At 50.1% G+C, this 25,669-nt stretch overlaps 2 protein-coding genes across 2 annotated transcripts; one reads left to right on the top strand and one right to left on the bottom strand.

The window, feature by feature from the left end:
* Nucleotides 1-11,321: 11,321 nt before the first annotated feature.
* On the top strand, nt 11,322-12,806 carry Cst6 (cystatin E/M). Its single transcript, XM_021638486.2, has 3 exons — nt 11,322-11,641; nt 12,141-12,266; nt 12,613-12,806. The coding sequence occupies exons 1-3, from the start codon at nt 11,375-11,377 to the stop codon at nt 12,694-12,696; spliced, it is 477 nt and encodes a 158-aa protein (XP_021494161.1). The 5' UTR covers nt 11,322-11,374; the 3' UTR covers nt 12,697-12,806.
* Nucleotides 12,807-16,116: 3,310 nt separating this feature from the next.
* On the bottom strand, nt 16,117-24,007 carry Catsper1 (cation channel sperm associated 1). The gene is made up of 12 exons (XM_021638417.2): nt 23,032-24,007; nt 21,565-21,771; nt 20,624-20,737; nt 20,292-20,445; nt 19,922-20,013; nt 19,623-19,766; nt 19,424-19,487; nt 19,195-19,267; nt 19,038-19,098; nt 17,972-18,047; nt 16,429-16,543; nt 16,117-16,281 (listed from the first exon to the last, which is right to left on the bottom strand). Exons 1-12 carry the CDS (start codon nt 24,005-24,007, stop codon nt 16,255-16,257), a joined length of 2,103 nt encoding a protein of 700 aa, XP_021494092.1. The 3' UTR covers nt 16,117-16,254.
* Nucleotides 24,008-25,669: the final 1,662 nt, after the last annotated feature.

Raw genomic sequence — 25,669 nt, 5'->3', positions numbered from 1 at the left:
AACTCATTTGTTTTTTTCAGTCAGACATGGTGACACACACCTTGAAGGCAGAGGCAGGTGGAAATCAGTGAGTTCAAGACCAACCTGGTCTGTACAGAGAGTTTTGGGACAGCCAAGGAGAGAATAGATATCTGTCTCCAAAGAAAAATGATTTTATTCATAAAATATCTTTTTAAAATCACATGAATGTCAACATCTATGACCAAAAATCGCCTAAGTTTTAAAGAGAGACAGAATCCAGCCTTGAATCAAACAACTCATCTCTCCTTGCCAGGAGGTAGGGAGCTGGAAGGCACAGTGGGTGCTTCTCAACATGTCTACCCCTGCTTCAGGAAAGTGAACATGGATACCTCAGCTTCCTGAAAAAGCCAATCCTCCGTTCCCACTGTGGCTCTCTGCCAGAGCCCCCTTTACTCCATGTTTGAGTCACTCGGCCAGAACACTATACTTAATTGGCAGTAGAAAAAGCTAAAGGGAGCATTGTGGACAGCTAGACTGGGCTCCCAAGTGGCCCTGACTAACCTGCCTTGTTCAGAGCTGGTGGCTTGCATCAAGCGCTGACCCTGGACGTGAATGCAGAAGACCAGAGTCTCTGGAAAGGACGTGGACCTCAGCCCCAGCCCCCAGCCATAGGTCCTGCATGGAGCCTGAGACCCTCGGTGCTTCCATCTTGACTAGTGCAGCCAGGTAGAGGCCTGGCTGAAGCTATCTTGACTCAGCCTGTTGGCCAGCATGGGGTAAAGGAAGGAGAGGCTGGTGCTTCCCTTTGTGGTAGGAGTTTCTTGGAAGGACTTGGGATTGCTGGGCTGTCTCATACTCTGTGCTGGACCACGATTGTACTTGGTCACAGAGAGACGTGACAGGCAGAGGGCTGACTGCTGGGAGGAGGAGGCTGGCACCAAGCTCAGCCTCCTTGTCCACTCTCCTCCCTCCTCAGAAGCTGCGCTGCAACTTTGAGCTCCTTGAAATCCCCTGGAGGAACACCACTCAGCTTCTAAAGCATGACTGCGTGCAGATGTAGCCGGCCCCGGGGTGCCAGCAGCGGGACCCCAAGAATAAGCATGGTGGTGGAGGCAGCTCAGGGCCATGGGCCATGTCTGCAGCAATAAATCTGTAGCTCTGCTTCTTGCATTGGTTTCTCCTGTGTGTTTCACTCACCCTGAGCCTCGGTCTGCTCTCAGTGACTCTCAGAACCCCACAGCTGACAGGCTACCTCTGCCATCCCTGTCGATCTCTGCTGGCCTGGCCCCAACAGTACTGAACACCCAGGGACAGCTCTACAGTATGGACCCTCAAATATTCAGAGTCTCAAGCAGAGAGGGACTAGCCACCAGCACTCTTAAGCACAGAGTCTCTACATGTAGTGATCCCTACATATGCAATGAGACTAAAGAGCGGAAGTCACAGAAGCTAAGGCTACCCAGGACACTGGGTCTCTGTGAGCACTCAGAAAGGGAAGCAGGACCCTGACGACCTCAGCACGCAGAAGTACACCTGGTCGGGGCATGGATAGAACACTGAAGTCCCAACCTCCAAATACTCCTGTGCACGGGCACGGTGGCACAGGCCTGTGGTCCCACAGAGGCAGGTGGAGCTCTGTGAGTTTGAGGCCAACCTGGTCTACAAAGTGAGTACAGGACAGACAAGGCTACACAGAGAAACCCTGTCTCGAAAAACCAAAAACAAGACAAAAAAACCCTCAAACACTCTTGTGCATACTGGTGGCTAGAGGTGGCTGCCTGTCCTTCAGAACCACCGGAGGCCATGAGGCTTAGACAGTCCCTCTCTCATCCTTCCCAGAGGCACAGTACCTTGCCCTGGGCAAGATATCTGAAAGGAGCTGGACACATAGCCCAAGAGAGGTAAAATCAAATCTACAGCACCCAGAAGAGGTGAGTCCCCAAGGGAGAGACCATTCAAAGGTACAATATTTTAAAAATTACTTTATTTATCTGAGTGGACACGGATGTAACACAGCATATGCGGAAGTGAGACAAGCTGTGGAGTCGGTTCTCTTCTTCCACCGCATGGGTCCCGGGGATCAAGCTCAGTTTTGGCTGAAAGCATCTTTATCTGCTGTGCCATTTCACCAGCTGCAGCTGCAATATTCTGGGCACACGTTACATGGCAGCTGAGACCCTCCTTCATTCTTCTCCTCGAGAGAACGCATCAGTACAAGTGTCAGAAAGGCACACACACACACAGAGCGATGCAAGATGTGCTCATATGCTCCAAGACACCATGGGCACGCCGTGAAAACCATCGACCCCAACAGTGGAGGCTACACAGAAGGAGCATGCCCCAGAGAGACAACCCAGAGATGGGTGCATACATCCCAAACTCCAAAGCCTCAGCCTCTTGTGCCCTGCCAAGGGTGTGCTCTGATGCCAGGCACATAGCCACACCTGGGGTCAGGACACAGTGAGTGAGTGCTTTGTGAGCACCAGGTATCGGCAATGTCAGGCCCAAGCTGGAAGTATAGGGGTGGCATGAAAAGCACCCTAGTTCAGGCTCTCTGTGACCACCACGGTCGGCAAAGTAATGATCCACAAGAGGCAGGAAGGCAGTTTGGTTCAAAGTTTGAGAGTATCACAGCCTAGCATCCTCTTTCACAGCTCATGATCCCTTCCCTTTAAATAAGGCCTCACACCTCACTTTCCTCAGTTTCTGTCTCCCAACTGTCCTCTCCCAGTCATCGGGTGCCTTGGGGGCCTGGATTTTGGCAGTTTCAGGCCCAGGCTAGGGTCCTACGGGCTGTGAGATGAATCTAAATACAGTAGTTACATATTAGATAGTATTGAGAAAATGAAGAAAAATAGCATGGTTACTTTCACGCAAAGTTAAAGAAAGTCAAATCTTGCTTAGTGATTCAAACTCAGTAGTGATGCAACTGGATAAAAAGCAAGAAAAGTACTTATTGCAGAAGCTAATAGACAGAGTCAGGTGTGTGGCAACTCCTGCCTGCAACCCTGTGATTCACGAAGCAGAGGCAGGGGGGGTGGAGAGATAGTTCCAGGATAGTTTATAATTCCAGGCTACATTTGGAGACCCTTTTAAAATAAAATTTCAAATTTTATTTGAAAACAAAATTTCAATATTAAATAAAAATTCCAGAGGACTGGGGATATGGCTTAGAGGTTAAGAGCTTTGGCAGTAGCTGGGCACCCCAGGAGGCAGAGGCAGGTGGATCTCTGTGAGTTCAAGGCCAGCCTGGTCTACAAAGCGAGTCCAGGACAGCCAGGGCCACACAGAGAAACCCTGTCTCAAAAAAAAAACAAACGAACGAACAAACAAACAAACAAAAAATAAAGCATTGGTTGCTCTTCCACAAGACCGGGGCTCAATTTCCAGCACCCATGTGGCAGCTCACAACCGTCTGTAATTCCAGTTTTAGGGGATTTGACACAATATATGTGAAATAAAAATAAATAAATAGGGGCTGGAGAGATGGCTCAGAGATTAAGAGCACTGGCTGCTCTTTCAACTGAGTTCAACTCCCACCTCGGTTCAACTCCCAACATGGTGGCTTTTAACCATCCGTAATGAGACCTGGTGCCCTCTTCTGGCCTGCAGGTACACATGAAGGCAGAATACTGTATAAATAATAAATAAATAAATCCTTAAAATAAGTAAATAAGTAGAAAGAAAGGTAAGAAAAGGTCAAGTGGGCTGACCTTTCCAGTTCTTTTTTGTGTGTCTTGTGTCTTCTTCATCACTCTACATTAGTCTTTTTTTTTTAATTTATTTACAATTTATTCACTTTGTATCCCAGCTGTAGCCCCCTCCCTCAGTCTCCATTAGTGTTTGAGACAGGGTCTCTTACTGAAGCTGGGACTCACTGGTTCTCTTAGACTGTCTGGCCAGCAAGGCCTAGGGATCCTCCTGCCTGTCTCCCCAGCCTGAGAGTACATGTGTGTGTCATCACATCTGTTTCTTTACATGGATGCTAGAGATATGAACTCAGTTCTCATGCCTGAGCAGCAAATACCTTAGCAGAGGAGACAACTACTCGGCCACTGCCTTTTGCTGAATCTCCTTATATAGCCCAAGCCAGCCTCTGAATCACAAGGCTTGATTCTCTTGCCTTAGTCTTCTAAATATTGGGACTGCAGACATGAACCACTATGTTCAGTTTTGCTATTGCCCTTTCTTTCTTTCTTTCTTTCTTTCTTTCTTTCTTTCTTTCTTTCTTTCTTTCTTTCTTTCCTTCTTCCTTTCTTTCTCGCTCTTTCTTTCTTTCTCTCTCTCTCTCTTTCTCTCTCTCTTTCTTCCTACCTTCCTTCTTTTCTCTCTCTTTCTTTCATTTACTTGTTTGTTCTTCGAGCAGGTCTCACTGTATAGCCCTAGCTGGACTTAGAACTTGCTCTATAGCCCAGGCTGGCCTCAAACTCATAGAGATCTGCCTGCCTCTGCCCAAGTGCTGAGATTAACTGTGTGTGCTACCATACCCAGAACTCTTTAACTCATAACTCTCTTCTCCTCCTCCCCTCCCCTCCTCTCCTTCCCTCCTCCTCCCTTCCCCTCCTCTCCTCTCCTCTCCTCCTCTCCTCCCTCCTCCCCTCCCCTCCCCTCCTCTCCTTCCCTCCTCCTCTCCTTCCCTCCCCTCCTCTCCTCCTCTCCTCTCCTCTCCTCCCCTCCTCCTCTCCTTCCCTCCCCTCCTCCCCTCCTCTCCTTCCCTCCCCTCCTCTCCTCTCCTCCCCTCCTCTCCTTCCCTCCCCTCCTCTCCTCTCCTCCCCTCCTCTCCTTCCCTCCCCTCCTCTCCTCTCCTCCCCTCCTCTCCTTCCCTCCCCTCCTCTCCTCCCCTCCTCTCCTTCCCTCCCCCTCCTCTCCTCCCTTCCTCTCCTTCCCTCCCCTCCTCTCCTCCCCTCCTCTCCTTCCCTCCCCTCCTTTCCTCCTCTCCTCTCCTTCCCTCCTCTCCTCCCCTCCTCTTCTCTGCTCTCCTCTCCTCCCCTCCTCTTCTCTTCTCCTCTGCTCTCCTCCCCTCCCCTCCTCCTCTCCTCTTCTCCTCTGCTCTCCTCCCCTCCCCTCCCTTCCTCCCCTCTTCTCTTCTCTTCTCTTCTCTTCTCTTCTCTTCTCTTCTCTTCTCTTCTCTTCTCTTCTCTTCTCTTCTCTTCTCTTGTCTCTTGTCCTCTTCATTTAACTTAGAGGCCTCATGAGCCTAGGCTAGCCTCACATTTGCTTTGTAGCTGAAGATGACGTTGAACTTTGGATCCTTTTTTTCTACCTGCAGAGTGCTGGGCTTACAGGCATGTGCTGTAATGCCTGTGTAGCTTTTCCATTTCTAGACCTTAAGGCTAGAAATATGTGCTGAATCTGTAATCACTTGTCAAGAGAAACATAAGTCTTATGCGGGGCATTGTGAGCATCCCACTCTGGAAGGTGGCCATAAGCAGGACCCAGCTGTGGCTGCAATCACTTCCTGGGAGCTTTTCCCGTCTGCAGTCCAAACTGGTGACACGAGCTTCTCTGGCCTTTCAGTTTGCAATATGTGGCTGATGTTGGCATCAGCAGACTCTGGGACCGAGACCCAGCTCCGTGCTGTCACCCCAACAGCTTGAGGAGTTACCCTAATCTTTTAGAACATCAATTCAGGTAGACGCTGTAGCTTTGCTTTTCATGTGGAAAAAGGAACCAGTATTCAGAAGGAACCAGTATGAAGTAGGCGTGGGGTTTGTTGGAGATAGAAAGGCTCTCAGGGAAGGAGCGAAGAACAGGTGCCAGCTTCTGAGTGTCAGAGCTCATTAAAATATTGTTTTTCATTTTTTGTTTTTTGTTTTTGAGACAGGGTTTTCCCATGTAGCCCTGCCCATCCTGAAACTCACTCTGTAGACCAGGCTGGCCTAGAACCCACAGGGATCCACCTGGCTCATTGCTGGAATTAAAGGCATATGCCACCAAGCAAAAATAAAACACACACACACACACACACACACACACACACACAAAGGCGCAAGGTTTTGGGGGTTTTTTGTCCTTTCTTTTTTTCTTTTTGTGTGCTAAGCTATGCAGTCATAGGGAATGGGTTCCAGTGGTTCAGGCCTCTTCTGTTGGCCTCACTAAGTGTGCTTCTCCACGCAACGTGGGACAGCCTGGCGCAGCAGTGAAACCTTTCCCTTTGGCTTCCCTCACCCCTGATTGTTTTCTCTCACCAGCTTCAGGAAACTGCTTTGGCAATCCCTGCATTAATGCTCTTCCTAAGAATCTTGCCCTTAACTTGCTTGGAATAATAGAAGTGTAAGAGGAAAACTATGAAGAAACAGGGCTGGAGCAAATGTGGGACCTTTGTGTATTGTCACAAGCAGGAAAGAGGGTTAGGATGATGCCCATAGCATGCTGAATGACACAGAATCCTCCTATGCGGCATTCCTTGGACAGTGCCGTTCCTTTGATGTCTACAGTCTCGCCCTTCTTGTGGATTCTTATGTATTCGGCCAAAGGAACAACTCAGTGTTTCCTAAAAGGCATACCACAGGTCCCCTCCTTTTTTCATGGGGTTTGTCATTTTGGTGAGTTATTAGATGATAGTTGCCGCAGCAGAAAGGCAAGAATCGATTTCTTTTAAAATCTAAAAACAGACTGGGCGGCGGTGGCACCCACCTTTACTCCCAGCACCCAGGAAGCAGAGGCAGGTGGATCTCTACTAGGCCAGCCTAGTCTACAGATCAAGTTCCAGGACAACTAGGGCTGTTACACAGAGAAACCCTGTCTCGAAAGAGCTAAAAATAAATAAATAACAAATAACATTTTGTTTTGTTTTGTGTTTTTTTGAGGCAGGGCCTCCGGACGTATCGCTGACTGTCCTGGAACTCACAGATATATCTGCCAGCCTCTGCCTCCACAGTGATGGGATTAAAAGCATGGCCACGACACCCTGCTATTTTTACTTTATGTGTATGAGTGTCTACCTGCATGAGTGTCGGTCTGTGTACCACACACATGCACAGTGCCAGAACTGGCCAGAAGAGTGCTGTATGCTCTAGACCTGGAGTTACAGGCAGCTGTGAGTTGTCATGTGGGTGCAGGAGCCAGATCCTGGTCCTTGAAAGAGAAGCGAGTTCTCTTAACCTCTGAGTTGTCTCTCCAGACTGGGTATGGTCTTCTTAAGGGAAAGTCACTGTTTCTGGGATTAAGGGATTTCTGCTGAGGTTCCCAGCATATTGTAAGTTTACAGTCGGGAAGAGAGACAGAAGATGTTAATTTGCGTTAGAATCCTTGCTTTTTGACTGGTGGAAGATTTCAACCAGACTCTGGTGTGAGGAAGCCCTTTTCCTTTACATGTCTGGAGTGTTTCCTGATTATCCTGCCTCACAGACAAGCTCAGCCTCACCCGCATACATGACACTGTCACACAGGCCAGCTTGCTTAGACACGGGCTTGGGTAAGCACAGCCCTAACTCTTTCAGACTGTAGCCAAGCAAGGAAACCTCCATGAAACACTTGCCTGGCTCCTGTTCATAATGGTTACCTGGCTTTGTCTTCCTGGCTCTGGCCCTGGACCCTGGTGGGGCTCTGTATGATGTATGACAGGCTGTCTGCCTCGTTCCCTTATCACTTGTCTCCCTGATTCTCCCACAGGCTTTGTTTCTAAAGGGTCTGAAACCTGCTTCACCTTTCCCTTGGGCCATGGGCTGTGCGTGAGACAAGTTGGCAAGCCTGGAATCCCTTATCAGGGCCCTGTACTGCAACCCACATAAGTTCCTGGATCAGTCTTGGGGCAGCAGGGGACAAAGGGCCTTTAGAGTGTACAGTATAATCAAGTGGTCTCTCACAGGTCCAGATCCAACTCAGCCTACCAGAGAGATGGAGGCTGCTGTGCTGGTGGGGAAAGCAAACCTGGTCAGCGAGGATTGGAGTGGGGTTTCCTAGTGTCCATATAAAGTGTCCATACCCGCCCACTGGCTTAAGAACGTGGGTGAGCTCCACCTTCATCCTTGTGCCCAGCCAGGACTGGATCCCTCAGCCCCTCTGGTCTTCAGTGTTCAGACCTGGTCCTAGAGCTTATGATAAACCAGTGCCCTGATCCTAGGTCCACTGGGCTCTTTCCTTCTGCTCCTGGCAAGAAAGAAACAGGGATGAACATAGCCCAGCACCTCCCTTACCCGGCCAGGTGGCATGCCAGTAATATTGAAGGCATCCAGTGTGAGCTGACAGCTGTCCATCATGATCTCGGTGTCCCTCCAAACAAAGATTAGGGCTTTCTGTGTGTCACTGCTGGGTCTGGATGGAGTGCCAGCTAGGCCTTCTGTTCAACAAAGCCATCTTTACTCCCAGAGATCTGAAGCAGTTTGCTCCATTGCCTTGAGCTTCATCTCCTCCATTTCACAGTGCACAGACGGGAAACCTCCATCAGCTGCAAATGGGAAGGCCCTGGCATTCAGGGAAACTCCTTCATGGAGTCACCGCTGGATTGCAGGTGTCCTTTAGTCACTGTTGGGCCACAGGTGTCCTTGTTATAAAGTTTTCTTTCCAGGATGTGGTATGGCAGAGAGAGGGAGCAGAGCCCGGGGGAAGGAATGTCCTCCACCTACTGGAAGACTCAGGCAAAAGAATTCTGGGGACAGCAGTAAGGCCCTAGAGGGCCCGATCCCAGTGAGAAGAATGGTCTGTGTGGTTTATCAAAACCTACCGGACTAGTAGCCAGAGAAGAGTGCTGTGGGTTGTGTGTGTGGGGGTCTCTGGGCCACAGTACCGCTGGAGCCTACGTCCTGTGGCCAGTGGGGATAGTCAATTTTTAGCTTATGCTTGGCCCACCACCTCTGCAGGATGGGGTGGCACCGTCTAGCCCGTCTAGCCCAGTCCCCACTTCTGACCCTCCTTTTTTGGTCTCATTTTTTTTAGTAGGAAGAGGTAACAGCCACTGCTGAGCAGAACCAGCATGAAAATGAAACAGGCCAGGCCCCAGAGCAAAGCCAGCCGTATGGCAAGAGCTTCCCTGGCAGTGGAGAGTAGATTGGATGCTGGTGATCCACGAACTCATCTACTCTTCGGGTCAGTGACTCGTGTGCCTTCTCCGCTTGCTCTGCACCTTATGTTTTGAGACAGGGACTCTCGCTGAACCAGGAGCTCCGGGAAGCCCTCTGTTTTCTCTGGGGGCGCTGGAGAGCTGAAGGCCGGCCCCCACGCTTGCCTGGAAGACACTGTGCCAGCCATCACCCCAGCCCCTCCAACTGAGCAGTTTTTGAAGGATCTGTAGGAGGAACATGTGCCTGTGACTGGATTGCACGGCGGGTGAGCAGAGCTGGGAAGACTCGGCGCTGGGGAGGCCCCCTTGATGCTGCTTCACCTACGACGCCCTGTGAGCTGGCCGTGTTTCTTGCTCTACTCCCTTCCCAGGGTCCCCCAACTCAGGGCCTCTGCCCGGTTAAGACTTATAGGTCAAGGCTGGGGTAGTTTTCTTCCACATTGGTGTCTCCAGACACTGCATACCTGGGCCTGCAATGGACCTTGTTTGAAGTCTCAAGGAGGTGGGAATAGTTTGTCGTTCGTTTGCTTGTTTTTGAGACGAAGCCTTACTATGAGGAACTGGCCTGGAACTCACTATGTAGACCAAGCTAGCCTTGAACTCACACAGCTCTGCCTGCCTCAGCCACAGCAGGGATCGCCTGGCAGTTTCTCTTTCATAGCTAGGCTGTCGGGTGAAGCAGGCTTGTAGCTGGAAGGGGTGGTGATCACACTCCGGGCTGAGAACCGTCTAGAACTGGGGGAGGGGTGTACTGGGTGCCTGCCTGTAATGCTCACCTCTGCAGGGGGGAGGGGTGTACCGGGTGCCTGCCTGTAATGCTCACCTCTGCAGGGCTGCTGCTGGTCCAGCTGAACGTCTGCTAGGTGCTGGAAGCAGCCACTTCTCCCAAGTCCCATTTAAGACCCTCAGGAAGGGCCAGTAAGATGGCTCGGCAGGTAAAGATGCCTGCTGCTGAGGCTGAAGACCTGGGTCCAAACTTCGGAATGGCTATGGTGGAAGGAGAGAACCAGTTCTGGAAAGCTGACCTCCGACCTCTGACCTTCTACATGTGCATGCTGTGGCACACCTCCCTCCCTTGCTGAGGCATGAGTATCCCTCCTCAAAAGTAAAACATCAATTTAAAAATGTAAAAAAAAAAAAAAGAAAAGAAAAAAAGAAAAAGGGCTGGGGAGGGGAGGCACGGAACTGGTGTTTTAAAAAAGCCCCTGAGGGAAGGAAATTCTGCCAGAATGAGTCCCCATGCCCTGTTCTTCCAAAACACTATAGGATTTCCTAACTTGTTAGTACGCTAGGATAGGTCTAGGGTCCCTAAGGACAACAGCCTGGAACCGTCCTTGTTAGAAGAACACAGCTTTAGGAGAAAAGAATTGTCACCCTTTCCCCCATAGGACACCGACGCCTGAATGGCCAAAGTCACCCAGTTAGAAAGATGGCACCTGGTATGACAACCCCTCCTTTGGGATTCAGGGAACATAGGCTTGTAATCCCTGCCTGGAAAGACACAGATTCCAGGTCTGCCCGGCCACAGAGCAAGGTCAAGGTCAGCCCGGGTGACTGAACAAGCCCCTATCGAAAAATAAAGAGTGAAAACAGGGCTGAAGATATGGCTCAGCGGTGAAGTGTTTGTCCAGCATGCACAAGACCCTAGGCTTAAGCTCAACAAAGCAAAACGTGGCTGTGGACACCAGCTGGTAGAGTGCTTGTCTGACATGCACGAAGCCCTGAATTCTCAGCACGTGTGATGGTAATCTCAGCACAAGAAGGCAGAGGCAGGAAGATCAGAAGTTCAAGGTCAGCCTTGCATACATAAGACCTTGTTTCATAACACACACACACACACACACTGAACTTAAGCTGTTCAGTGTCCTCACTTACTAGGGACCAGCTGATGTCTTTGAACAAATTCTCCCTTCTGCGCTGTTCCCACGTCTGCAAAGTTCAAGGGTCAGCCACCCCCTCTCACTGTGGCTGAGAGTTAGCACCTGGACTCTCCTAGGCTCAGATTTTTATCTGTGTCAGCTAATTGAATCCTTACAGTTATTTTCTAGAAGAAATGGAGGCCAGAGGTTGTAATTTCTTAAAAAAAAAAAAAATCATCACACAGGAAAATGGTGGCGATAGTAAGAGGTTAACCATAGCTTTTGGCAATTCGCACTGCCCTGACCCCTGAGGTGGCCTTTGGTTTTGGTGAATTGTTACTGTCTTCTCCCTTCTGTGTGATAGGAGGGACAGGCCAGTATCCCCACAAGTAGAGGTCCTGGGACCTGTGTGCCACCCCTGGTCCTTCCAGGACCTAGGTGGGGGAGGTCCAGCCGCCCACAAGCACCTGCAAGCGGGTCCAGGCGTGCTCAGGGAACAGGCAGGCGGTGGGCGGGGCCGGGAGGGGCCGGGAGCCGGTAAAAGCCGCGCAGGATGGAGCTCCTCACGGAATCGGTGGCTATGGAGCGTCTGTCCTTCCCGCTGGCATTGGGCCTGGGCCTGCTCACATTCTGCCTTCTGACGCTGTCCCCGGACGTCCGCGCCGAGCTGCGGAGCCGCAGGACCGGAGAACGCCAGTACCTGTCTCCCGATGACCCGAGGGTGCAGAAGGCGGCGCAGGCAGCTGTGGCCAGCTACAATATGGACAGCAACAGCCTCTATTACTTCCGAGACACCAAAGTCATCGATGCCAAGTATCAGGTGTGGTGGCTGGGGGTTTATGGGACAGAGTGGGACAGAATGGCTGTGGACAGGGAGCGGGACAATTTGGAGGGGTGGGGGGAAGGGGACAAGCCAGAGAGCGGCTTGGCCAGCTACCAAACACAAGGGGGCACTAAAACCAACCACAACGCCCGGTCCATTCCACAAAATACTTGCCATCAAAACAAAACCGATAAAACGGCAAAACCTATGGCAACCAAACCTAAATATCGAAGAAATGCAAGATCCAACCTCCTTTGGCATAACTAACCTCACTGCCCTACTCCTGCCAGATGGAGTGGGAGGGGCCACTCTCCTCAGCTACCTAGCTGCAGACAGGTTTCCTGCAGGGCCCAGGGCTCTGCCTTCACCTCTAAATCACACCTAGAAGCCCTCCCCTCCCCTCCAGGTCTGAATGCTTTTAGGCCAGAGGGAGAGAGAGAGTAGAAACACAGGCTGGCCTCCCAGGCGTCTCTCACCTGCCCTACCTTATCCTCAGCTGGTGGCGGGCCTCAAGTACTACCTGCTTGTGGAGATGCAGAGCACAGAGTGCAGAAAGACCAGAGTCTCTGGAGACCACATGGACCTCACCACCTGCCCCCTGGCAGTAGGTGGGCAGGAGGAGGTAAGATCACCGGCCCCAGTCCAGCCACGCGCAGAATCTGAGGCCCTTAGCTCGTCCATCCTGACTAGTCTATCTGGTCAGGCAAAGGCCTGGCTGGACCTGTCCTGTCCGGCCTTTGCGTGATTCGGGCCAGGGTGGGGTGCCGGAAGGAGAGACTGGGGCTTTCTCTTGGGGTGGGAGTTGCCTGATAGATCTGGGATCATCTCCTGCCATCCAACTTCATGTTTTGGGACCAGACGTGGTCTGTCCCTGGCTCCAGAAAGAAGTGGCAGGAAGAGGGCTGACTGCTGGGAGGAGGAGGCTGGCACCAAGCTCAGCCTCCTTGTCCACTCTCCTCCCTCCTCAGAAGCTGCGCTGCAACTTTGAGCTCCTTGAAATCCCCTGGAGGAACACCACTCAGCTTCTAAAGCATGACTGCGTGCAGATGTAGCCGGCCCCGGGGTGCCAGCAGCGGGACCCCAAGAACAAGCATGGTGATGGAGGCAGCTCAGGGCCATGGGCCATGTCTGCAGCAATAAATCTGTAGCTCTGCTTCTTGCATTGGTTTCTCCTGTGTGTTTCACTCACCCTGAGCCTCGGTCTGCTCTCAGTGACTCTCAGAACCCTACAGCTGACAGGGTCCTGTGCCCTTGCCCCCGGGGCAGCACGGAGGGTGTGGCCCTCAAATGGGAAACCCTTCTGCTAGACACTTTCAGTGGACTCAGAGATAAGGAAGAAACAAAGTCTCGGGAGAGAGATGATGCTCCGAGACTAGTTACAGTAGGGATGTCTGTGCGAACGGTACCAGCATCTTTTCCTGGGTTCATGCCGGGACTCTGAGGGGAAGGACGGAAATGAGAAAAGACAGTCAAAAGCTGGGGTCCAGACGGCTGCAAAGGCTGATGACCCAGGCCAGAGAGTTTATTAGTGGCAGAGCTCTTTTTATTGTCCTCAAATGAGGACACAGTAAAGAACACCCGACAGGGAAAGGGACCTTGTTTTCCTTTATTGAGATACGCTGTGTAACAGCAAACACAGCACTTCATGTCTCAGTGTCTGCAACTTTTTTTTTTTTTTTTTTTTTTGGTGTTTTGAGACAGGGTTTCTCTGTGTAGCCCTGGCTGTCCTGAAACTCACTCTGTAAACCAGGCTGGCCTCAAACTCAGAGATCTTTCTGCCTCTGCTGGAGGAAAGGTCAAGTTCCCAGATTTCGGCCCTCTGAAGCCCTGACACCAGGCCACAGCTAGCCCTAAGGAGCCTGACTGATTGCACAGGCGGCCCCCATGCACTCTCCAATCCGCTCTAGCCCAAACCCTCAGTACTCACTAGTGTGAGATGTTTGTGGGTGCTCAACTCCATGGGCCCCACGACACTGGGTCCCCAGGTCACAGATACTCCCGTGCGTACTGTGGCTGGAGGCGACTTCCTTTCTCTCAAAGTTTCCGTAGGCCAAGAAGCCCCTAAGCCACTCACATCCTTCTCAGGAGGCTTTTCTCAGCGTCTCTCTCTGGGAAAGATTTCTAAAGGAACCTGTGCCGTGGATCACCAGAGGGAAGAGCGAACTTGCTACCTGGAGGGGTAACTCTCATGGGAGGGACAGGGTCCAGTCAGTGTCATGTTGGATTGGAGGAAACGGGTGTTACAGTCTTTGTACACTTATTTGAAGTTGCAGTTCTTGTTATACATTCGTTCAGAGAGAGGAGGGAGGCAGTCACAGGACCCACTCAGGTGCTAGCAGACATTCTAGACATTCCCTGAACATGATAGCAACACAGCCTAGAAAAGCGTGAGCAGAGACAACAAGCACACAGCACGTGCCTCGGAGAAGCCGGAAGTAACCCAATGATGAGTACACGGCACCCCGCCCCCCAAGCCAGCACTTGCATCATGTGCAGAAGTCTTGCTTGGAGACATTAACATCTCCACCCAGGAGGTGGGCCACAGTCACCGGTTGATTTGGAGCACTAGGTGGTACCAGGCTCAGTCTGGCATTATGGGGGTGATGTGTGTGTAAAATGTCTGCTCAATGTGTGTAAAATGTCTGCTCCTAAGGTCTCACACCTAACTTGTTCCTGTCTGACCCGCCCCTCCGCCCCAATTATGTGATCTCATGGTCAGCAGCTGAAGCTGGGATCCTCTCTACTGTTCTCAAAGGCCACATCATGGAGGGAATGGAGGCTGACCACTGTCCCGGAAGCCTGACACACTGAGGGGGATGGGTTTGACATTGCCCCAGGGGACAGCATGTATCCCTTCTCTGCTGGAACCGGATACCCACGGCAGTTTGTGCTGTGTCATCACTGGTTGGAAAGTTTCCCAAGTTCTTTCAAGCAGGAGATACCAAGCTCAGAGTCAGTATAGGACAAGTGACAGGAAAGACTTGTTGAATGAATGTGCGCAGGCTGGGGAGAGGCAAGATGCAAGGAAGGCTGTCTCATGGCTTCTCCGCCCCTGGAATCAGTGCCCACATCCCAGATGGCATTTCCTCTGCTTGATGTATTCCTGGGCCTGGGCATGCCTAAGCATGGTTAGAGAGCTTTTGTCTTAAAAGACTGCATTGCTGCCTGGACCAGGCCAGTGCTGAGTATGGGTGTTGGTTAGACCCCAGCTCCCTTTCTGGAGTCCCTCCAGCCTCCATGAAGAGGAAGCTGGTTATAAATGATGGAAGTTGGCCAACCATTGATGGGGAGCTCCTGGGCTGGAACTGAACTCCATCTTGACTCAGTGCTTTGCACAAGGGTCCCATTGGTAGTCCCTCAGTGGACACAGGGTCTGAGGATACCCTGCCTGGGTTAAAGCATACTTCTAAGCCCTAAAGCAGGCTGGGCAGAAGCAGCCATTTTCTGTGGCTGTCCCCCAGCAGTAACGGGTCCTTGTTACATGGCCCTGTGCCTGCCTGGAGGCTAAGAGGCCCCCTCGACCCTTTCACTAAGGTTTGGTAGTCTTACTTCAGGTAGGGAAGGGGATGTGAATGACCTTTACCTTCTAGGGTTTTTAATTAAAAAAAAAAAAGATTATTTATGTGTATGTGTGTCTCTGTGTGGATTGTACATGTGGGTGCAAGGCCCATGGAGGCCAGAAGAAACAGTCAGATGCTTTAGAGCTGAATTATAAGTGGTTGTAAGCAGTCTGATGTGGGTGCTGGGATCTGAACTTGGGTCCTCTGCAAGAGCAGCAAGTGGTCTTTTTGGTTTTTGTTTTGTTTTGTTTGTTTTTTGCTTGGATTAAAGGTGTGTGCCACCACCCTTGGCCCTTTTGGTTTTTTGAGAGTGTTTCATTGTTGTTGCTTTGTTTTGGAGGGATAGCTTTTGGGAGGGGTGTTTTGTTTTGTTTTGTTTTCAAGACAGGGTTTCTCTGTGCAGTCCTGGCTGTCTTGGAACTCCCTCTGTATACCAGGGATTTCTGTGAGGCCTCACAAAGATCCACCTGCCTCTGCCTCCCAAGAGCTGGGAGTAAAGTCATGTGCCATCACTGCCCATGTGGGTTCTTAATATTCCCTTTGTATTGGTATTCTTACAGCATTCCTGGTAAGCCTAAGTTCCTGGGCGCAGGGCCCCATGCCTGGCACCTGATACGTAAAAATTCTGGGATATTTTTTTCTGTTCTTTTTTTTCTTGACCCCAGGCCAGACAGGCTTTCTTCCTCTAAGGACTTGACATTTGGTCTTCCGTCAGCACCCAGACTCCTCTTTCTGTGTCACCCTTCCGATCTCTGCTAGTGCACTGATGGACTGAACAGGGAAGCTGGAACCTGGTAAGGCCAGAGGCGATCCAAGAAGAGCCCCTTCCACACACAGCTCTCAACATATGCCTGTGGCCCCTGTCCAACTCCCCATGACCTTCGCTAGCTAGTGAGGACACAGAGGCACCTGGGGTTTCTAAAACTCTGTTGGGACCTCAGTCCAGCATCGTTCTGGATAACAATGCCAGCAGAGTTAGGGACTTGTCCCAACGCACCCAGGCAGGCAGCTCGCCAGCGGCTAGAGTCAATACAGTGGGATTCTTCAGGGTCACTTCCCATAATCATCTTCTCCAGCCTGTAGGGTCAGATAGGGTTGTGTGAGTGAACCAGGGACAGCCTTTGCCAATGCCATGCCACTGTGACTCAGAACCACTTTTGGGTAAGATCTCCTACCCTCAAACCTCTCCCTTCCTTTCCCCTGCCCCTGTCCCTCCTGGGTTACCTCAAATGCAGTGTCCACAATTTCATCGATGACAGATGCTTGGGAACGAAACTTCTGCTGATGGAGTTCCACCGCTGCCACCAACTGCAGGAACTGGAAGTGGAGTCCCCGCTGCCTGGATGTGGCAGAGGAGTGGCTGGGCTGCCAGGACCCTAACACGGCTCTCCTTGCCATGACCTAGACCTCTGTCTCTGTAGGCCTCCTTCTATAGATATCACTTTTTCACTTCTTAGTTATTTTGTATATGTGTACATGTTTTTGCACACACGTGGGCATGTGGGTACACATGGTGTTCATATGTGTTTGTATACATGTGTGAGTGTGGGTGTATATGGGCGTATGCATGCGGTGGCCACAAGTCAACATTCGATCTCTTCCTCTACTGTTCTCCACTTTATTTTTTAAGACGGTGTCTGCCATTGAACTTGAGCTCACTGGTTGGCTAGACTGGCTGGCCAGCGAGCCACAGGGACCCTCTTGACTTTACTTCCTCAGCACTGGGATTACAGGTCCATGTGAGCACGGCCTCGCCTAGTGTGTTTTCTTTTGTTGTTTATTTATTTTATTATTTTATATGAATTGGTGTTTTTTTTTTTTAATGCATGTATGTCTGCACAAAGCTGTCAGATCCCCTAGAACTGAACTTACAGACAGTTGTAAACTGTCATGTGGGTGCTAGGAATTGAACTCAGGTCCTTTGGAAGAATGGCCAGTGCTCTTAGCCACTGAGCCATCTCTCCAGGCCCACGTCGTGTTTTACTTGGGTTTTGGGAATCCAACACAGATCCTTATGCTTGCATGAAGAGCACATCACAGAGAAAGCTATCTCTTCTAGCCTTTCCCATTTTTATTTTGGGATGAGTCCCCAGTGAGTTGCCCAAGACTGGCTTTGAACTTGTGATCCTTCTGCCTCCTCCTCAAGTTTCTGAGGTTACAAGCGTACACCATTATACCTGGTGAGCATGTTTCCCAGTACTCAAAAAGTCTGAGTCTGGACCTAGAGGAATCAGCAGTGACTCCTCACTGAACCTCCCATCCTTCCATCTACTTATTTTTACACTTATCTTCTTGCCCATTCATCTACTTAAGCCACTCCATGGACCCATTCAACCATGGCTGATCCAACCACGTGCCCAGCCATTCACTCACCTGTGCAACCATTGCATACCTACCTACCCCTCTGCCTACGTGTTCTTCCCAGGACCCACCCCCTCAGCCTAAACAACCACCCACCCACCCAATTATTTACCCAATTCATTCCTCACTCACTTGTCTGCCCATTGGATCTTATCAACCCACTTGTCAGAAACACTGGGAATAGGAAAAGCAAGCTGCTCCGAGGATGTTGAGGTGAACAAGGAAGAGGTGTTACCCTTGGACCCAGACAACTACAACACACTGTAAGTGTCACTACAATGCATTCCTGACCCACTTCCTTCCACCCAAGAGACAGGCGATGTTCTTTCTCCTCCCAGGCCACCATCAGACATCCAGACCTCTTGCCCTGGACCCACGGTTTTTTCCCTTCCTTCCATCTCCTCACCTCTCTGTCATGTTGCCAAACATTCTGTCAATAAACTGCATTTGCAAAGCACTCTCGCTCATTTGGGCATCAGTGTCTGGATGGAAAGATGGGGGGGGGGGTACTGTGAAGAGAATGCCCAGGCAAAGGACTGGATTCAAGAAGTCAGTAGACTGGGTGGCAGTGGCTCACGCCTTTAATCCCAGCACTCAGGAGGCAGATGCAGGTGGATCTCTGAGTTGGAGACCAGCCTGGTCTACAGAGCAAGTTCCAGGACAGCCAGGGATATACAGAGAAACCTCATCCCGAAACCCAAAACCCAAAGACCAGGAAAAAAGAAAACAAAACCAAAAAAAAAAACCAAAAAACAAAAAACAAAAAAAACAAAACAACAAAGGTCAACAAGGCATAAACATAGGATACCCAGTCCTGACTACCGCTTGAGTACTGGATCAAGCCATTCCTCAAATTCCTTGCACTGTCAACTTGTTAAGTGGAGCCAATTTATCTTTTCACTTAAGGTCATAAGTGGGGGGGTCTGTTTTGCTGATCTGAGAGTTCTGAGTTCTGAAACCCAGACACTAATATTCATTTCTTTTACTTCTTCTCTCTCTTTTTGTCTCAAAGATTGTTTTTGTTTTTTGAGACAGGGTTTCTCTGTGTAGCCCAGGCTGTCCTGGAACTCACTCTGTAGACCAGGCTGGCCTCCAACTCAGGGATCCACCTGCCTCCCCCCTCCCAAGTCCTGGGATTACAGGTGCTAGTGACTCTGGATCAGTATGTGTGATCCTGATTCAATTCATAAGGGCAGTTATAAAGGTCTCATGGGGGACCAACGGCTCAACCTTGTAGGTTAGTTACAGAAGCAATAGTTTCTATGTTTTGATAGACCATAATTGGTGTTGCAAGTAAGATCTTCCAAAAATTGATGAATTTGATTGGCTTTTAGAGGATTGTCTAGAGTCCTTTGGACCAAAGTTCTGTTCTAAACTTGGATACTCTCTCATATCTCCGACTCTAAAGCCCTGAAGCAGCCTGGCTACTCTAGAGGGGGAGTGGATGGGGAGGAGGAGGGAATGGCCAGTACCTGCTTGGGTCAGCTCTGTCAGAGAGTCGTCCAGCAACTTCTCATGGACCCGGGCAGCTTTCTAGATAAAAGACCTTCGTTCTACCTTTGTTTCTCCCCTGGCCCCGCCCCCTGCAGTGCTTGCTCCTCCCCGTGCCCCTGCCCGTCTGTGCAGCACCTCCATCTTCACTTTCTCCAAACCTCTGAGCAGTGCCATCTGGAAGTTATCTACCAGGACAGCAATCACCAGGCTGCAGAGGGGAAAGTGGGATGCTCTCAAAGGGGACACCAGGGAAGAGGCCACAGGCCGTCCTTGGGTCCAGCGTGGCCATGGCGAGGGTGAGAGGACTGGGGTGAGTTAGGCGGAGGGCCCTTAGCGAAGCCGGGCAGTAAAATAGGTGCCTCACTTGAGGAAGATGAAGTACTGGATAATGATGTAAATCATGAGGATGGGGATGATGTACCAGGCCCCTGGGGGAGGAAAAGCGTCAGTCAAGAGGCTTCCCCGACTCCTACCTTTCTACCAGCTATCAGCAGCCCCCATACGGCAGGGGTAACTCAGCCATTAGTCTGCCCACCAGGCCTTGGACCCTGCCCTCTACCCACCCTGTGCCCTGCTGTCCATGTAGATGATAGACCAGTCATCCAAGGTGAGCATGGTGAAGAGGGTGAAGAGGGTGGTAAAGATGTTCTGGAAGCGCTTGGGGTCTGATTTCCGGAACAGTGCCCGGAGCACCACAGAGAAAAGGACTGGAAACCGCTTAGGGCCAAACCACAACCAGATCCTCGGACACTGTGCCCGTATCTCACGAGGGTGCACTTAGCCCCCCTTCCCCCTGACCTGCTTCTCCCCACTCCCACCGGCCCTGGGCCAGCGGCCGCCTAGCCTCCACTGTACAGGATACAGATGCAGGTGAACATGAGGGTTAGAATGGCTGTGATGGATGGCAGAGAACCACTCAGAGTCCCGGTCACTTCGTGGAGGCTGGTGAGGATGCTGCGGTCGGGGACAGAGAAGGAGGCCGAATTAGTGGGGATGGAAGTGGGGAGCTGGAACCCAGGAACCAGACTGGGCACTAAAATTAGGAGGTCCCTAATTCATAGGTGATTTAGTCAACTCCTGACCCTTCCTTGGGAAAATAGAGACCGATCCCGGCATGAACCCCAGGATTCCCAAGTATGCAGGGGCCACAACCTGCCACCACCCCAGAAACAGGTCACAATGCACTCCCTGGACATCCAGGCCCATGTTCCCTTTTCCTTGGCAGCAATGACCTGAGCCTCCGAAGGACCCGGATAGCCCTCAGGGCCCTCATGCTCTTGAAGACTTTGAGAATCCGGAACAGGCTGTGGTTGTAGAACGAATAGGAGAGGGAGTTGATCTGGAGGAGCACAAAGTCCAACACTGCCATGACCATGATGAAGAAGTCTGAGGACAGAGGGTACCTTGAGTTAGGGAGGAGCCAAACAGGCCAAACAGACCCACAGGCTTTCCAAACCCAGCAACCCATTCCAGACTCTCTTTTGTCCTTAACTCCCCCAATCAGTTCAATGCCCCTTCCCCACCCTATCCTTAGTCCCCCTCCCACCCTGGTCCTGCCACACACCCAGATTGTTCCATGGGTCATAAAAATACTCCACACCCAGGGCAATCAGCTTGAGCAAGGCTTCGACCACGTAGATGGCGAGGAAGATGGAGTCCAAGACCATGAAGTACCATTCTGCGGGAACAGCAGAGGCTTTCTCAGGGACAGTCCCCAGCATCCTGGGCACCCACTCCCCCCTTCATCACTAAGACCTTACCCAGACTGTCCTGGGCTGGGATTTTTTTGTTCGTTTGTTTTTTTATTGTTGTTTTTCCTTTTTGTTTTTGTTTTTGTTTTTGTTTTGTTTTGTTGAGACAGAGTCTTATTATGTAGCTCTGGCTGGCCTGAAACTTGCTATGTAGGCCAAGCTAGTCTCAAACTCATGGAGATCTGCCTACCTCTGCTTCATTCTGCTGGAATTAAAGGCGTGCGCCCAGTTCCCCAGTTCCTTTAAATGGCTGAGTGACTTAACCTCTCAGTTCTTGGGTTTTCTTATTTGTAAAATGGGAGCAACGACAGTCTGCTTGACTATTATTCTTTATGAACACAAATGCATCTAACATACTGAAAGTGAAGCCTTGAACTGTGGGCATGAAATGACTCTTTGTCATCACCTGGCTCTACCGGACTCCAGAAACCAGGATTCTCAGGCTTTCCGCGTTTGCTTTTCAGGACCTTTTGGTAGGAGCCTTCTGGCTCTCCTTAGACCCAGGATTCCCAGTGATCCTCCCCACTCAGAGTGGTCTATTCGGAACATACTGCCCCCTGATGGTTACATCATGAACAGCATAGCCTACAGTTCACTGGGTTTTCTACCTCTTGGAATGCTAACAAGTTTCCAGGGGGGTGAAGATGAAGTAATATAAGTTTTGAAGACCTCCTGCCGCTAGCTCAGGCTCATGGGAGGCCCTGCAGCCACATCAATTATCTTCAGCATAGGGACAGGGCCACCTGACCCTTACCACCTCGAATCTCCAGCTCAGTGAAGGTCTGGGCCACAAGGATGACTGAGTTGAGGCAAACCACAAGGAAGATGAAGGTCTCAAAGGCCAGGGATTGGGTCAGCGACATCATCATTTCCCGGAGACCCCAAATGAGGGTGTTTATTTTGTCCAAAATCAATTGGAAAATATTCCCAGAGTGTAGCTTTTTGTGGGTCCTCTGGGTCTCTGTAAGGAAGTCAGAAAGTTAAACCCATGTAGCTTGTGATGGGGTGCAGTGATCCCAGGCACCCTCCCATTTATGCCTTATTGTCATCCTTCCTCTTGTTCATTCACTGGTGTGCCACTATGCTTGTCCTTTGCTGGACTTGGGGTCACAGTCCTTATAACCTTTCATGTCAGGGGCCATGCTGTTTGTGATTTGGTTTGGCAGGTCCTAAGCATTCCTGACCTTACAACTCCAGATCTATCTTTGCTCATATGGAAACTTAAAGAAAAACCAATTCTTGTTGCCGTCCCATGCTTTTGGTGATCTTCCCCCCCCCCCACTTAAGATCCTGCTAAATACCTGGGTTCAATTCCCAGCACTCACATGGCAGCTCACAGCTGTCTGTAACTCCAGGATCTGACACCCTGCATCACAGACATACGAGCAGGCAAAACACTAATGTGCATAAAATAAAGATAAATAAAATATTTGACGGGCATAGGAGGAGATGAGGGAGGGAGGGTGAGGTTGGGAGGGGATTAAGGAGGGGGCTACAGCTGGGATACAAAGTGAATAAACTGTGATTAATATAAAAAATTTTAAAAAATGTAATTAAAAAAAAAAGATCCTGCTAAATCATCCCTTCCCCGTGACTGCTTTTTCTGTTCTCATTCAGTAAGTCACAAGTCCCTCTCTGGTTGTTGATGTGACTGGTGGGATATTTGCTGAACTAGTGGGCACAGAGTCTGGGAGATGGTAACAGTAAGAGCTCTCCACTTAGCTTCAGTTTACAGGCTATGTCCTTGGCAATTGCCTCACAGCTTAGCAAGGCAACTGTGGACACAGACTCCACAGAGGCAACTATCTTGATGTACAAGAAGTCAGGCCCCTTGTCATTACATGGCCTGTGATTGTACCCACCCTTAGCTTTGATCTTGTGAATGCAGCCACTGTCCTAAATTCTTCCCTGTACTGTAAGGACACGGGAAGACCAGACGTCTACATTTGATAAACGCCTCAACGGTCAAGACATGATCGTGCGAGCAAGTGAAGCAAGCAACGGCTAAAGGAAGAAACACTGCAAAGCTTTCGGGATCAACAGCTTAAGGAGTAAATGGCGCGGCAGTGAGCAGCCAGAAGAGTGACTGGCTGATGGGATGCACACACAAGTGAGAACTGAGCTTCCTAACGTGTGGAAAGCCCGTTCAGGGTCTCCTTAGATTTGCATGAATCTGAGCGAGGAGGTAGGAGTCAGGATTGGGGGCCCAGGAAAGACTCACTCTTGCGCTTCTGAATTTGCTCATCATCACTCCAAGAGTCCTCCTTGGGATGAATTTTACTGGAGACACGAGATCGGGAGGTCAGGTGGGACCGAGCCATACTGAAGCCTGAGCTTCTGGTTCCCAGATGAGAATGGGACATTTGTATTGTGGAGTGAGACATGTATGTGCTGGGGATCTGGGAGCCGCTCTGAGAGTGACGGGGGCCATACTCTCTGTGTTGGAAGTAGCTGGATTGAGAGGGAACACCCTGGAGCTGGTGTCTTCCTTGGTAGGAGTCCTGAAAGCCTCTGTAGGGGTCTCTCATGTGAGTCTGCCCTCTGTACGGGATGTGGGGTCGGCCGTGGTGGTGAGCCTGTTGATGGGGTTCGCCGTGGCGGTGCTGCATACCACCATAGGGAAATTTCCCGTGAGGAGCATCCCTTTGGGTGTACGACCCAACAGAGGTGTGGGATAAGGAATCACTCTGTCTTTGGGTCCCCTGATAGGGATGTCCACCTTGCGGGTGTTGTCTGCCAGGGTGATAGGGCTCGTTGTGATAAGTTCCAGCATGTGGCTGAGCTGTTCCACGGGTGGCGGCATGGCGGTGCAGCTCGCTGTGGGGCTGAGCTCCACCGCGGGACGCGGCATGGCGGTGCAGCTCACTGTGGGGCTGAGTCCCACCGCGGGACCCGCCACGAGGGTGAGGCTCAGCACGGGGGATAGAGCCCCTTTGGGGTCCACCACCATAGTGAGGTGTTGTAGCGACATGGCTCCTGGTCTGGTGATGGGTGCGCTGGGGGAAAGCATTGTCATAGTAGTCTGGGAATTCGTGGAGAGGGTGGGCTTCATTTTGATTGTGGAATCCACCGTGTTGTTGTTTGTTGGCTCCGCTTTGGTTTGGCCTATGGTGTGGGTAGAAGGATGGTGAGTGGGAACGATGCCTCATATCCACTTTACTGGTATCCATTCTCATCCTCGAAGGTCGTTTATCCATGACTCTACTGAACTCCTGGAACAAGAAAAGCTCAAGCGTAGAACCCAAAGGACCGTTACTGGATCTCCTAAAGCTGAGCTCAATTCAGCTTCAGCCCAGGCTTCCAGGAAGATCTGACTATATTCTCTTGGAACTTTCCCTTCTATGATGTCACCAGCACACTTGAACTTCATTTTACAAATGACTTTCTTTGGACTTATCATTCAGAGTCAAGAATTATTGTGTCTAAACAAAACAAAACCCAAACAAAAAACTAAGAAAGATAATTATTGTGTCTTAAAACCTCTTTATTGTGACATATGATAGTCTCTCAAATTGTTTCAAATATTTAGGGCCTCTGGGATCAGGAGTGAACTGGATGAAGGAGATGAACCAGTGTGCTTTGGGTCAAGAAATGGGACTGTGCTTATTCCAAAGGAAGAGGCATACAAATGTCATGCCTTCCTCTGCCACAGGCATGACTTTTATTCAAATATTTTTTCAATGGAACTTTATTTGTTTAATTTTTTATTTATTTTTTGTTTTTTATTTTTTATCTATTTATTTTTATTTATTTATTTATTTATTTATTTATTTATTTATTTTGAGACCAGGGTTTCTCTGTGTAACCCTGGCTGTCCTGGAACTTGCTCTGTAGACCAGGCTGGTCTCCAACTCAGAGGTCTGCCTGTCTCTGCCTCCTGTGTACTGGGATTAAAGGCCTGCACCTCCTCCTTCTAGCCTTTTTTTTTTTTTTTTTTTTTTTTAAAGAAGGATAAAGTGAGTTGGGTGAGGTGGCTTATGCTTGTAATCCTAGCACTCTGGGAGGCAGAGGCAGGCGGAGCTCTGTGAATTCCAGGCTAGCCTGGTCCACAAAAGGGAGTCCAGGACAGCCAAGGCTACACAGAGAAACCTTGTCTCAAAAAAATAACACCGAAAAACAAACAAACAAACAAAGAAAAAACAAACCCAAAAACAAAAGCAAACAAAACAAATAAACAACCCAAAAAATAAACAAACAAAAAAGAGGCAGAAAGTGTCCATTTCTTGGTTCTCTCTTTTCTCATCTCCGGTCTGAAGCTCTTCCCCAGCCAGTGAACTGGGCTAGGTAACCTAACAGTCTCTGACAGTTGAGGTCAGTAATATTAGGGAACAGCCCCTCTCTGGAAGCATTGTAGAAGGTTTCAGTGTGTACTCGAGTCCTCTTGTCTTCTGTCATCGTATTAATAGTAACACCTTTGTAGCCAAAATGTCCATCATGACTGATTCTATGGATACGGTCATGTGTGGGAAAATCATACTTGGCAACTAAAGAAACTGACCACAGCAGCTGTAGCCGGCAGGCCAGTGGTGATTACTACTCTGTTAAAGTTGCAACTAAATCTTTTGTTACCATCCATTTTGTCAGCCAATGTTTCCAGGCAAGCAGTCAGTGAGGTCTTGGGTAAACAAAGTCTCAGTGGGCCAGAGCCCAAGTTGGTAAAGCCACCTTCCTTCTGGTGTTGATGCAGATGGCCATCAAGGAAATGGTCTCCTGTATTTATCCTGCCTTACGTGGAAATATAGTTGGTAGAACCAACTCTTTTGTTGTTGTTGTTTTCTGAGACAGGGCTTCTCTGTGTAGACCTGGCTGTCCTAGAACTCGCTCTGTAAACCAGGCTGGTCCCTAACTCAGAGATCTGC

This window comes from Meriones unguiculatus, chromosome 1, assembly GCF_030254825.1.
Source record: "Meriones unguiculatus strain TT.TT164.6M chromosome 1, Bangor_MerUng_6.1, whole genome shotgun sequence".
NCBI classification, from domain to species: domain Eukaryota; kingdom Metazoa; phylum Chordata; class Mammalia; order Rodentia; family Muridae; genus Meriones; species Meriones unguiculatus.
Note: the sequence above shows the minus strand (reverse complement) of the source record. Positions and strands in the feature narration are given on the sequence as shown.